Source organism: Salmo salar, chromosome 23 (genome assembly GCF_965601325.2).
Source record: "Salmo salar chromosome 23, fSalSal1, whole genome shotgun sequence".
Classification (NCBI taxonomy): Eukaryota; Metazoa; Chordata; class Actinopteri; order Salmoniformes; family Salmonidae; genus Salmo; species Salmo salar.
Genome location: NC_138313.1, coordinates 50,405,001 through 50,419,000, shown reverse-complemented (window position 1 = coordinate 50,419,000; position 14,000 = coordinate 50,405,001). Strand labels below are relative to the sequence as shown.

The 14,000-nt window shown below is 43.7% G+C and overlaps 1 protein-coding gene across 3 annotated transcripts in view; it reads left to right on the top strand.

Annotated features, from left to right (window-relative positions):
• The window catches only part of pias1b (protein inhibitor of activated STAT, 1b), a 42,230-nt gene that overhangs the window by 23,104 nt on the left and 5,126 nt on the right, over positions 1–14,000 (top strand). For all 3 annotated transcript variants that reach the window (XM_082968209.1, XM_014170414.3, XM_082968210.1), the window contains exons 3-9: positions 271–355; positions 2,734–2,781; positions 6,679–6,769; positions 11,303–11,437; positions 11,851–11,956; positions 12,870–12,943; positions 13,126–13,286. In XM_082968209.1, coding sequence (XP_082824335.1) covers positions 271–355; positions 2,734–2,781; positions 6,679–6,769; positions 11,303–11,437; positions 11,851–11,956; positions 12,870–12,943; positions 13,126–13,286 — 700 coding nt within the window. The remainder of the gene's footprint in view (positions 1–270; positions 356–2,733; positions 2,782–6,678; positions 6,770–11,302; positions 11,438–11,850; positions 11,957–12,869; positions 12,944–13,125; positions 13,287–14,000) is intronic.

The window sequence follows — 14,000 nt, the reverse complement described above, 5'->3', positions numbered from 1 at the left end:
CTAGGTTAACCCACAGCGTATCCGCCATTGGTTAGGTCGTCCCATCTCTAGGTTAACCCACAGCGTATCCGCCATTGGTTAGGTCGTCCCATCTCTAGGTTAACCCACAGCGTATCCGCCATTGTAACGGCTGTAACTGAAGTTTGTCTAGTTTTCTGGCTGTGTTCTCTCTTGTGGGAGCGGATGGTTGGTAGGATGAGATTCGTTCTAGTTCTGTCTCTCTCTGTCTCTCTGTCTCTCTGTCTCTCTGTCTCTCTGTCTCTCTCTCAGCCTCAGACAACAGTCAGCGGTTTCAGGAGACGTGTTATGCCTTTGCGTTGACGCCTCAGCAGGTCCAGCAGATCAGCAGCTCCATGTAAGACTGACCCCTATCTACACCACTACAACACACCCGACCCCTATCTGGACCACTAGAACACACCCGACCCCTATCTACACCACTAGAACACACCCGACCCCTATCTACACCACTAGAACACACCCGACCCCTATCTACACCACTAGAACACACCCGACCCCTATCTACACCACTAGGACACACCCGACCCCTATCTACACCACTAGGACACACCCGACCCCTATCTACACCACTAGAACACACCCGACCCCTATCTACACCACTAGGACACACCCGACCCCTATCTACACCACTAGAACACACCCGACCCCTATCTACACCACTAGAACACACCCGACCCCTATCTACACCACTAGAACACACCCGACCCCTATCTACACCACTAGAACACACCCGACCCCTATCTACACCACTAGAACACACCCGACCCCTATCTACACCACTAGAACACACCCGACCCCCATCTACACCACTAGAACACACCCGACCCCTATCTACACCACTAGAACACACCCGACCCCTATCTGGACCACTAGGACACACCCGACCCCTATCTGGACCACTAGGACACACCCGACCCCTATCTGGACCACTAGAACACACCCGACCCCTATCTACACCACTAGAACACACCCGACCCCTATCTACACCACTAGAACACACCCGACCCCTATCTACACCACTAGAACACACCCGACCCCTATCTACACCACTAGGACACACCCGACCCCTATCTACACCACTAGGACACACCCGACCCCTATCTACACCACTAGGACACACCCGACCCCTATCTACACCACTAGGACACACCCGACCCCTATCTACACCACTAGGACACACCCGACCCCTATCTACACCACTAGAACACACCCGACCCCTATCTACACCACTAGAACACACCCGACCCCTATCTACACCACTAGAACACACCCGACCCCTATCTACACCACTAGAACACACCCGACCCCTATCTACACCACTAGAACACACCCGACCCCTATCTACACCACTAGGACACACCCGACCCCTATCTACACCACTAGGACACACCCGACCCCTATCTACACCACTAGGACACACCCGACCCCTATCTACACCACTAGGACACACCCGACCCCTATCTACACCACTAGAACACACCCGACCCCTATCTACACCACTAGAACACACCCGACCCCTATCTACACCACTAGAACACACCCGACCCCTATCTACACCACTGAGAACATCTGTGTAATTTTCGATAGATATGTACAAAAATACAGTTTTTAATAAACTGCAAATCGATGCATGATCCTATTGCAAGTCACAATATTTGGCACTCTCATTGGATAATGGGATATCAATGCCTTCTCATTGGATAATGGGATAACGGTGCCTTCCCATGGGATAACGGTGCCTTCTCATTGGATAATGGGATAACGGTGCCTTCCCATTGGATAATGGGATATCAATGCCTTCCCATTGGATAATGGGATAACGGTGCCTTCCCATGGGATAACGGTGCCTTCTCATTGGATAATGGGATAACGGTGCCTTCCCATTGGATAATGGGATAACGGTGCCTTCCCATTGGATAATGGGATAACGGTGCCTTCTCATTGGATAATGGGATAACGGTGCCTTCCCATTGGATAATGGGATAACGGTGCCTTCCCATTGGATAATGGGATAACGGTGCCTTCTCATTGGATAATGGGATAACGGTGCCTTCCCATTGGATAATGGGATAACGGTGCCTTCCCATTGGATAATGGGATAACGGTGCCTTCCCATTGGATAATGGGATAACGGTGCCTTCCCATTGGATAATGGGATAACGGTGCCTTCCCATTGGATAACGGGATAACGGTGCCTTCCCATTGGATAATGGGATAACGGTGCCTTCCCATTGGATAATGGGATAACGGTGCCTTCCCATTGGATAATGGGATAACGGTGCCTTCCCATTGGATAATGGGATAACGGTGCCTTCCCATTGGATAATGGGATAACGGTGCCTTCCCATTGGATAATGGGATAACGGTGCCTTCCCATTGGATAATGGGATAACGGTGCCTTCCCATTGGATAATGGGATAACGGTGCCTTCTCATTGGATAATGGGATAACGGTGCCTTCCCATTGGATAATGGGATAACGGTGCCTTCCCATTGGATAATGGGATAACGGTGCCTTCTCATTGGATAATGGGATAACGGTGCCTTCCCATTGGATAATGGGATAACGGTGCCTTCTCATTGGATAATGGGATAACGGTGCCTTCCCATCTAGTTTTAATTCTATGGTTATTTTGCTCACTGCCATTTTGCTCGTGCAAAACATTGTCAAACTGACTTCTCTCCTAAACCTTACGTCTCTGTGTGTCTACAGGGACATCTCTGGGACCAAGTGTGACTTTGCAGTCCAGGTTCAGTTAAGGTAGGCTCTCCTGCCTTCTCACAGAGCCTTCAGAAAGTATTCACACCCATTGACTTTTTTTCCCCATATTTTGTTGTTGTTACAGCCTGATTTTTTTTCAAAAATTAGTTTTATTATTGATTAAATTGAGATTTTTTGGGGGGTCACTGGCTTACACACAATAACCCATAATGACATCACAATACCCCATAATGTGAAAGTGGAAGTATGTTTTAAAAAAAACTTTTTTACAAATTATTTAAAAAAAAATGTAAAAGCTGAAATGTCTTGAGCCTGTACGTATTCAACCCCCTTTGTTATAGCAAGCCTCAACCTGCCTTATAACCTAATACTGACCCTCCTCCTCCTCTCAGCATGGCAGCAACACAACATGACAACGGCATGGTAGCATAAATAAGTTCAGGAGTAAATATTTGCTTAACAAGTCACATAATAAGTTGCATGCATTTTAAAATGACCACATCCTCGCTGTTCCCCCACACATACAAGAGAGCACCTATTGCAAAGAGCAAAGAGCACCTATTGGTAGATGGGTAAAAAAACTCAAAAGCAGACATTGAATATCCCTTTGAGCATGGTTAAGTTATTAATTACACTTTGGATGGTGTATCAATACACCCAGTCACTACAAAGATACAGGTGTCCTTCCTAACTCAGTTGCTGGTGAGGAAGGAAACCTCACAGGGAATTCATCATGAGGCCAATGTTGACTTTAAAATAGTTACAGAGTTTAATGACTGTGATAGGAGAAAACTGAGGATGGATCAACAACATTGTAGTTACTCCACAATACTAACCTAAATGACAGAGTGAAAAGAAGGAAGCCTGTACAGAATACAAATATTCCAAATCATGCATCCTGTTTGCAACGAGGCACTGAAGTAATACCGCAAAAAATGTGGCAAAGAAATTTGCTTTTCGTCCTGAATACAAAGTGTTATGTCTGGGGCAAATCCAATATAACACATTACTGAGTACCACTCTCCATATTTTCTAGCATAGTTGTGGCTGCATCATGTTATGGGTATGCTTGTAATTGTTAAGGACTGGGGAGTTTATCAGGATCAAAAATAAATGTAATAGAACTAAGCAAAGGCAAAATCCTAGAGGAAAACCTGGTTCAGTCTGCTTTCCACCAGACACTGGGAGATGAATTCACCTTTTAGCAGGACAATAACCTAAAACACAAGGCCAAGTCTACACTGGAGTTGCTTACCAAGAAGACAGTGAATGTTCCTGAGTGACCGAGTTACAGTTTTGACTTACATCTGCTTGAAAATCTCAGACCTGAAAATGGTTGTCTAGCAATGATCAACAACCAATTTGTCAGAGCTTGAAGAATTTTTTTTAAAGAATAATGGACAAATGTTGCACAATCCAGGTGTGTAAAGCTCTTAGAGACTTTACCCAGAAAGACTCACAGCTATAATCGCTGACAAAGTATTGACTCAGGGGTGTGTGGTGTTAGATGTAAATTAGATTTCTGTATTTCATTAGCAAAAAAAAAGCATGTTTTCACTTTGTCATTATGGAGTACTGTGTAGGTAAAAAAAAAATTATATATATATATATATATATATATACACACACACACACACACACACACACACACACACACACACACACACACACACAGTAGCAGCACAACATGGTAGTAACACAAGACATGGTACAAACATTATTGGGCAAAGACAACAAACAGCCCAAAGGGCAAGAAGGTAGAGACAACAATACATCACACAAAGCAGCCACAACTGTCAGTAAGAGTGGCCATGATTGCGTCTTTGAGTGAAGAGATATATACATACTATATACATTTGAAAAGATAATTGATTTAGGCCAATATACATTTGAAGTCGTAAGTTTACATACACTTCGGTTGGAGTCATTAAAACTTGTTTTTCAACCACTCCACAAATTTCTTGTTAACAAACTATAGTTTGGGCAAGTCGGTTAGGACATCTACTTTGTGCATGACACAAGTAATTTTTCCAACAATTGTTTTACAGACAGATTATTTCACTTATAATTCACTGTATCACAATTCCAGCGGGTCAGAAGTTTACATACACTAAGTTGACTGTGCCTTTAAACAGCTTGGAAAATTCCAGAAAATTATGTCATGGCTTTAGAAGCTTCTGATAGGCTAATTGACATCATTTGAGTCAATTGGATGTGTACCTGTGGATGTATTTCAAGGCCTACCTTCGAACTCAGTGCCTCTTTGCTTGATATCCTGGGAAAATCAAAAGAAATCAGTCAAGACCTCAGAAAAACAATTGTGGACCTCCACAAGTTTGGTTTATCCTTGGGAGCAATTTCCAAATGCCTGAAGGTACCACATTCATCTGTACAAACAATAGTATGCAAGTATAAACACCATGGGACCACGCAGCCGTCATACCGTTCAGGAAGGAGACTCGTTGTCTCCTAGAGATGAACGTACTTTGGTGCGAAAAGTACAAATCAATCCCAGAACAACAGCAAAGGACCTTGTGAAGATGCTGGAGGAAACAGGTACAAAAGTATCTATATCCACAGTAAAACGAGTCCTATATCGACATAACCTGAAAGGCCGCTCAGCAAGGAAGAAGCCACTGCTCCAAAACCACCATAAAAAAGCCAGACTACGGTTTGCAACTGCACATGGGGACAAAGATCGTACTTTTTGGAGAAATGTCCTCTGGTCTGATGAAACAAAAATAGAACTGTTTGGTAACAATGACCATCGTTATGTTTGGAGGAAAAAGGGGGAGGCTTGCAAGCCGAAGAACACCATCCCAACCGTGAAGCACGGGGATGGAAGCATCATGTTGTGGGGGTGCTTTGCTGCAGGAGGGCCTGGTGCACTTCACAAAATAGATGGCATCATGAGGAAGGAAAATGATGTGGATATATTGAAGCAACATCTCAAGACATCAGTCAGGAAGTTAAAGCTTGGTCGCAAATGGGTCTTCCAAATGGACAATGACCCCAACACTTCCAAAGTTGTTGCGAAATAGCTTAAGGACAACAAAGTCAAGGTATTGGAGTGGTCATCACAAAGCCCTGACCTCAATCCTAGAGAGAATTTCTGGGCAGAACTGAAAAAGCATGTACGAGCAAGGAGGCCTACAAACCTGACTCAGTTACACCAGCTCTGTCAGGAGAAATGGGCCAAAATTCACCGAACTTATTGTGGGAAGCTTGTGGAAGGCTACCTGAAACGTTTGACCCAAGTTCAACAATTTAAAGGCAATTCTACCAAATAGTAATTGAGTGTATGTAAACTTCTGACCCACTGGGAATGTGATGAACGAAATAAAAGCTGAAATAAATAATTCTCTCTACTATTATTCGGACATTTCACATTCTTAAAATAAAGTGTTGATCCTAACTGACCTAAAACAGGGAATTTTTACTGGGATTAAAATGTCAGGAATTGTGAAAAACTGATTTTAAATGTATTTGGCTAAGTTGTATGTAAACTTCGTGTGTGTGTAAGTAATACATTTTGAATTCAGGCTGTAACACAATGTGGAATAAGTCAAGGGGTATGAAAACTTTCTGAAGGCTCTGTATGGTCTTTTCTTTCACTTTTGACAATATGACTTGTTCACTAAAATAAAGTAGAGAGATGGCGGTGCCGCAAAAGGCTTCTATGAAATGGATCACCTTCCCAAGGACAGAAAATATTTTGTTCTGGTCATTTTGGGATCACACTCTCTCTTTTTAAAGAAAATTAAAAAAAAATATGACTGCTTGTCAATTGTTTATTGATGTGTCTGTGATTTTTGAATTGGTTATTAATCTCTCTGTTATTCCTAGCGATTTTTTTTTTTTTATTTTTTATTTTATATATTTTTTTTTTTTTTATTCATCTCTGGTATTTGTTGTTGATCTGTGGTCCTCTCCCAGGTTTTGTTTGTCAGAGACGAGCTGCGCCCAGGAGGATCATTTCCCCTCCAACCTGTGTGTGAAAGTCAACAGCAAACCCTGCAACCTCCCGGTGAGTCCGTCTGTCCAATCAAAAAACCCATGTTTTGACCAATGGGTAAAAGTATATGTTAATAATGTACATCATCCTCTAAGAAAACCAATGGGCTAAATCTCATGTCTCCGGTCCAAATATTTTACATAAAATGGCCAAAATTACTTAGTGAATCAATGGATTCCTGTGGATTTTTTTAAATAAGGAAAAATACAGAGACAACACTACATAAAGAGAGACCTAAGACAACAACACAGCATGGCAGCAACACATGACAACACAGCATGGTAGCAGCCCAACATGACAACAACATGGTAGCAGCACAACATGACAACAACATGGTAGAAACACAACATGACAACAACATGGTAGCAGCCCAACATGACAACAACATGGTAGCAACACAACATGACAACAACATGGTAGCAGCACAACATGACAACAACATGGTAGCAACACAACATGACAACAACATGGTAGCAACACAACATGACAACAACATGGTAGCAACACAACATGACAACAACATGGTAGCAACACAACATGACAACATGGTAGCAGCACAACATGACAACAACATGGTAGAAACACAACATGACAACAACATGGTAGCAGCCCAACATGACAACAACATGGTAGCAACACAACATGACAACAACATGGTAGCAACACATGACAACAACATGGTAGCAACACAACATGACAACATGGTAACATGACAACAGCATGGTAGAAACACAACATGACAACAACATGGTAGCAGCCCAACATGACAACAACATGGTAGCAACACAACATGACAACAACATGGTAGCAACACATGACAATAACATGGTAGCAACACAACATGACAATAACATGGTAGCAACACAACATGACAACATGGTAGCAGCACAACATGACAACAACATGGTAGCAACACAACATGACAACAACATGGCAGAAACACAACATGACAACAGCATGGCAGCAACACAGCATGACAATAACATGGCAGCAACACAGCATGACAATAACATGGTAGAAACACATGACAATAACATGGTAGCAACACAACATGGTAGCAACACAACATGACAACAACATGGTAGCAACATAGCAACAACATGGTAGCAACACAGCATGACAATAACATGGCAGCAACACAGCATGACAATAACATGGTAGAAACACATGACAATAACATGGTAGAAACACAACATGGTAGCAACACAACATGACAACAACATGGTAGCAACATAGCAACAACATGGTAGCAACACAGCATGACAACACAGCGTGGTAGAAACACAACATGACAACACAACATGGTAGCAACACAATATGACAACAACATGGTAGTAACACAGCATGACAACAACATGGTAGCAACATAGCAACAACATGGTAGCAACATAGCAACAACATGGTAGCAACACAGCATGACAACAACATGGTAGCAACACAGCATGACAACAACATGGTAGCAACACAGCATGACAACAACATGGTAGCAACACAGCATGACAACAACATGGTAGCAACACAGCATGACAACAACATGGTAGTAGTACAAAACATGGTACAAACATTATTGGGCACAGACAACAGCACAAAGGGCTAGAAGATAGAGACAACAATACATCACACAAAGGTACAATACATATAATATGTTAGAGAAACACCTCATTGAATGATTCAGAACATGAATTATCATATTTGTCTTGGTCAAATGTATTTTATAGCATAAATATGTGACATTTCATAACAAATGGTTTAATGAGTATTGGTTTCTCAATCCTGGTGCTGGGGTCCTACAGGGTTTGTCTTTGCCCTAGTGCTAACACATTATCCTGGTCCTAGTGCTAACACATTATCCTGGTCCTAGTGCTAACACATTATCCTGGTCCTAGTGCTAACACATTATCCTGGTCCTAGTGCTAACACATTATCCTGGTCCTAGTGCTAACACATTAACCTGGTCCTAGTGCTAACACATTATCCTGGTCCTAGTGCTAACACATTATCCTGGTCCTAGTGCTAACACATTATCCTGGTCCTAGTGCTAACACATTATCCTGGTCCTAGTGCTAACACATTATCCTGGTCCTAGTGCTAACACATTATCCTGGTCCTAGTGCTAACACATTATCCTGGTCCTAGTGCTAACACATTATCCTGGTCCTAGTGCTAACACATTATCCTGGTCCTAGTGCTAACACATTATCCTGGTCCTAGTGCTAACACATTATCCTGGTCCTAGTGCTAACACATTATCCTGGTCCTAGTGCTAACACATTATCCTGGTCCTAGTGCTAACACATTATCCTGGTCCTAGTGCTAACACATTATCCTGGTCCTAGTGCTAACACATTATCCTGGTCCTAGTGCTAACACATTATCCTGGTCCTAGTGCTAACACATTATCCTGGTCCTAGTGCTAACACATTATCCTGGTCCTAGTGCTAACACATTATCCTGGTCCTAGTGCTAACACATTTATCCTGGTCCTAGTGCTAACACATTTATCCTGGTCCTAGTGCTAACACATTTATCCTGGTCCAAGTGCTAACACATTTATCCTGGTCCAAGTGCTAACACATTTATCCTGGTCCAAGTGCTAACACATTTATCCTGGTCCAAGTGCTAACACATTTATCCTGGTCCAAGTGCTAACACATTTATCCTGGTCCTAGTGCTAACACATTTATCCTGGTCCTAGTGCTAACACATTATCCTGGTCCTAGTGCTAACACATTATCCTGGTCCTAGTGCTAACACATTTATCCTGGTCCTAGTGCTAACACATTTATCCTGGTCCTAGTGCTAACACATTTATCCTGGTCCAAGTGCTAACACATTTTTCCTGGTCCAAGTGCTAACACATTTTTCCTGGTCCAAGTGCTAACACATTTATCCTGGTCCAAGTGCTAACACATTTATCCTGGTCCAAGTGCTAACACATTTATCCTGGTCCTAGTGCTAACACATTTATCCTGGTCCAAGTGCTAACACATTTATCCTGGTCCAAGTGCTAACACATTTATCCTGGTCCAAGTGCTAACACATTTATCCTGGTCCAAGTGCTAACACATTTATCCTGGTCCAAGTGCTAACACATTTATCCTGGTCCAAGTGCTAACACATTTATCCTGGTCCAAGTGCTAACACATTTATCCTGGTCCAAGTGCTAACACATTTATCCTGGTCCAAGTGCTAACACATTTATCCTGGTCCAAGTGCTAACACATTTATCCTGGTCCAAGTGCTAACACATTTATCCTGGTCCAAGTGCTAACACATTTATCCTGGTCCAAGTGCTAACACATTTATCCTGGTCCAAGTGCTAACACATTTATCCTGGTCCAAGTGCTAACACATTTATCCTGGTCCAAGTGCTAACACATTTATCCTGGTCCAAGTGCTAACACATTTATCCTGGTCCAAGTGCTAACACATTTATCCTGGTCCAAGTGCTAACACATTTATCCTGGTCCAAGTGCTAACACATTTATCCTGGTCCAAGTGCTAACACATTTATCCTGGTCCAAGTGCTAACACATTTATCCTGGTCCAAGTGCTAACACATTTATCCTGGTCCAAGTGCTAACACATTTATCCTGGTCCAAGTGCTAACACATTTATCCTGGTCCAAGTGCTAACACATTTATCCTGGTCCAAGTGCTAACACATTTATCCTGGTCCAAGTGCTAACACATTTATCCTGGTCCAAGTGCTAACACATTTATCCTGGTCCAAGTGCTAACACATTTATCCTGGTCCAAGTGCTAACACATTTATCCTGGTCCAAGTGCTAACACATTTATCCTGGTCCAAGTGCTAACACATTTATCCTGGTCCAAGTGCTAACACATTTATCCTGGTCCAAGTGCTAACACATTTATCCTGGTCCAAGTGCTAACACATTTATCCTGGTCCAAGTGCTAACACATTTATCCTGGTCCAAGTGCTAACACATTTATCCTGGTCCAAGTGCTAACACATTTATCCTGGTCCAAGTGCTAACACATTTATCCTGGTCCAAGTGCTAACACATTTATCCTGGTCCAAGTGCTAACACATTTATCCTGGTCCAAGTGCTAACACATTTATCCTGGTCCTAGTGCTAACACATTTATCCTGGTCCTAGTGCTAACACATTTATCCTGGTCCTAGTGCTAACACATTTATCCTGGTCCAAGTGCTAACACATTTATCCTGGTCCTAGTGCTAACACATTTATCCTGGTCCTAGTGCTAACACATTTATCCTGGTCCTAGTGCTAACACATTTATCCTGGTCCAAGTGCTAACACATTTATCCTGGTCCTAGTGCTAACACATTTATCCTGGTCCAAGTGCTAACACATTTATCCTGGTCCAAGTGCTAACACATTTATCCTGGTCCTAGTGCTAACACATTTATCCTGGTTTGTCTTTACCCTAGTGCTAACACATTATATAGTGTATGTTATCCCTGTGGGACTTGAACCCACAATTCTTGGAAGTTGTTAGCCTAGCGTCCTGCTCTTCCCAACCTGACATTGACCCTGTTGTTTCACCTCTTCCTCAGAGCTACCTTCCTCCAACCAAAAACGGTGTGGAACCCAAACGGCCGAGTCGCCCCATCAACATCACGTCACTGGTCAGACTGTCCACCACAGTACCAAACACTATCGTGGTGTCATGGACCGCCGAGATAGGCAGGGTAAGGAATCTTATCGTGGTGTCATGGACCTCCGAGATAGGCAGGGTAAGGAATCTAACGTTGGACACCAATCCAGAATCCTCCAACCAGGATATCTGAAAACCTGGGAAATTTGGGAACATGACCAGTATTTTGCAACCCTAAGGCTGGCTGGGCTTGGCTGGGCTTGGCTGGCTGGGGCTGGGCTTGGCTGGCTGGGGCTGGCTGGCTGGGCTGGGCTGGGCTGTCTGGCTGGCTGACAAACTGTTGGCTAAACCTGTTGCATAAGATATAGACCAGTGTTTGTATACTATGTGGTTGCTGCTGTGAAGCCACAAAGCGTGGAGAATGTTATTCTATTCTGTTCCATTTGTATGGTTTTGTGTCCTCGTGGTTCATTAACTTCCCTCCTGTTCTCTTGTCTTCCATCTCAGAGTTTCTCCATGGCAGTGTACCTGGCGAGACAGCAGACGTCCACAACCCTGCTACAGAGGCTACGAGCTAAAGGCATCCGCAACCCAGACCACTCCAGAGCTCTCAGTAGGTGGCTCTCTGATATTAGACGGTGCTGCCAGGCCTGGTCCCCTGGATCTGTTGGTACTGTAAAACTCAAGACCCTAATGACCATAGGGGGCTGACTCTAAGACACCAAGCTAGGGGAGTGGGAACGGGAGAATGTCCTCTTTTTATTGGTGACATCCAGCTCATTGTGTTCTGTGTGTTGTGTCTCTCTCTCTCTCTCTCTCTCTTCTCTCTTCTCTCTCTCCACAGTCAAAGAGAAGTTAACGGCAGACCCTGACAGTGAGATTGTGTTGTCTCTCTCTCCACAGTCAAAGAGAAGTTAACAGCAGACCCTGACAGTGAGATTGTGTTGTCTCTCTCTCTCTCTCTCTCTCTCTCTCTCTCTCCACAGTCAAAGCGAAGTTAACAGCAGACCCTGACAGTGAGATTGTGTTGTCTCTCTCTCCACAGTCAAAGAGAAGTTAACAGCAGACCCTGACAGTGAGATTGTGTTGTCTCTCTCTCTCTCTCTCTCTCTCCACAGTCAAAGAGAAGTTAACAGCAGACCCTGACAGTGAGATTGTGTTGTCTCTCTCTCTCCACAGTTAAAGAGAAGTTAACGGCAGACCCTGACAGTGAGATTGTGTTGTCTCTCTCTCTCTCTCTCTCTCTCTCTCCACAGTCAAAGAGAAGTTAACAGCAGACCCTGACAGTGAGATTGTGTTGTCTCTCTCTCCACAGTCAAAGAGAAGTTAACAGCAGACCCTGACAGTGAGATTGTGTTGTCTCTCTCTCTCTCTCTCTCTCTCCACAGTCAAAGAGAAGTTAACAGCAGACCCTGACAGTGAGATTGTGTTGTCTCTCTCTCTCTCTCTCTCTCTCTCTCCACAGTCAAAGAGAAGTTAACAGCAGACCCTGACAGTGAGATTGTGTTGTCTCTCTCTCTCCACAGTTAAAGAGAAGTTAACGGCAGACCCTGACAGTGAGATTGCGACCACCAGTCTACGAGTCTCTCTACTCTGTCCGGTACGTAGTCATTTACATTTTAGTCATTTAGCAGACGTTCTTAATCAGATTTACAGTCGATTAGTGCATTCAACTCGGGTTAAGTAGCTAATTAGTAGAGGAAACACCATTAAAATGTAATTATCAGTCCTCACGATGTTGATGTATATTCATCTTCCTGTTTCCTGTGTGTTTTTGTGTAGCTGGGGAAGATGCGCCTGATGATCCCGTGCAGAGCGTTGACGTGTTCTCACCTCCAGTGTTTCGACGCTACGCTTTACCTCCAGATGAATGAGAAGAAGCCCACCTGGGTGTGTCCTGTCTGCGATCAGAAGGCCCCCTACCAACACCTCATCATCGACGGGTTCGTTCTGTTGCTGGCCCCTCTTTCACCTCGCTCTCTCTCTCTCTCTCTCTCTCTACCTCTCTCTCTACAGCAGTCAACTAGCTAGCTAGCTGTTTCGTTTTCTAGCCGCAGCAGTCAACTAGCTAGGTAGCCACACCAGTCAACTAGCTAGCTAGGTAGCCACACCAGTCAACTAGCTAGCTAGGTAGCCACACCAGTCAACTAGCTAGCTAGGTAGCCACACCAGTCAACTAGCTAGCTAGGTAGCCACACCAGTCAACTAGCTAGCTAGGTAGCCACACCAGTCAACTAGCTAGCTAGGTAGCCACACCAGTCAACTAGCTAACTAGGTAGCCACACCAGTCAACTAGCTAGCTAGGTAGATGTTTAGTTTTCTAGCTGCAGCAGTCAATTAGCTAGGTAGCCACACCAGTCAACTAGCTAGCTAGATAGCTGTTTAGTTTTCTACCACGTCCACTAATTTGTTTGTTAACAATTAAGACGCTAGTTAGCTAGAACATGTTCTTGTCAAACTGTCAACAGAGCAGCTGGCAAACAATATGCCAAATAACCGTCTAAAAACAACTTACATCAGATTTGACCGTTCAGACACAAGTCACATGGCCAGGAATCAGATTTGTATCAGATTTTTAAACCACCTGCGAATGTGGTTTGAAATGTGGCCGGAAATATCCTATTCCATGTCCTTTTTGGCTGTTCAGACTGCTGGAA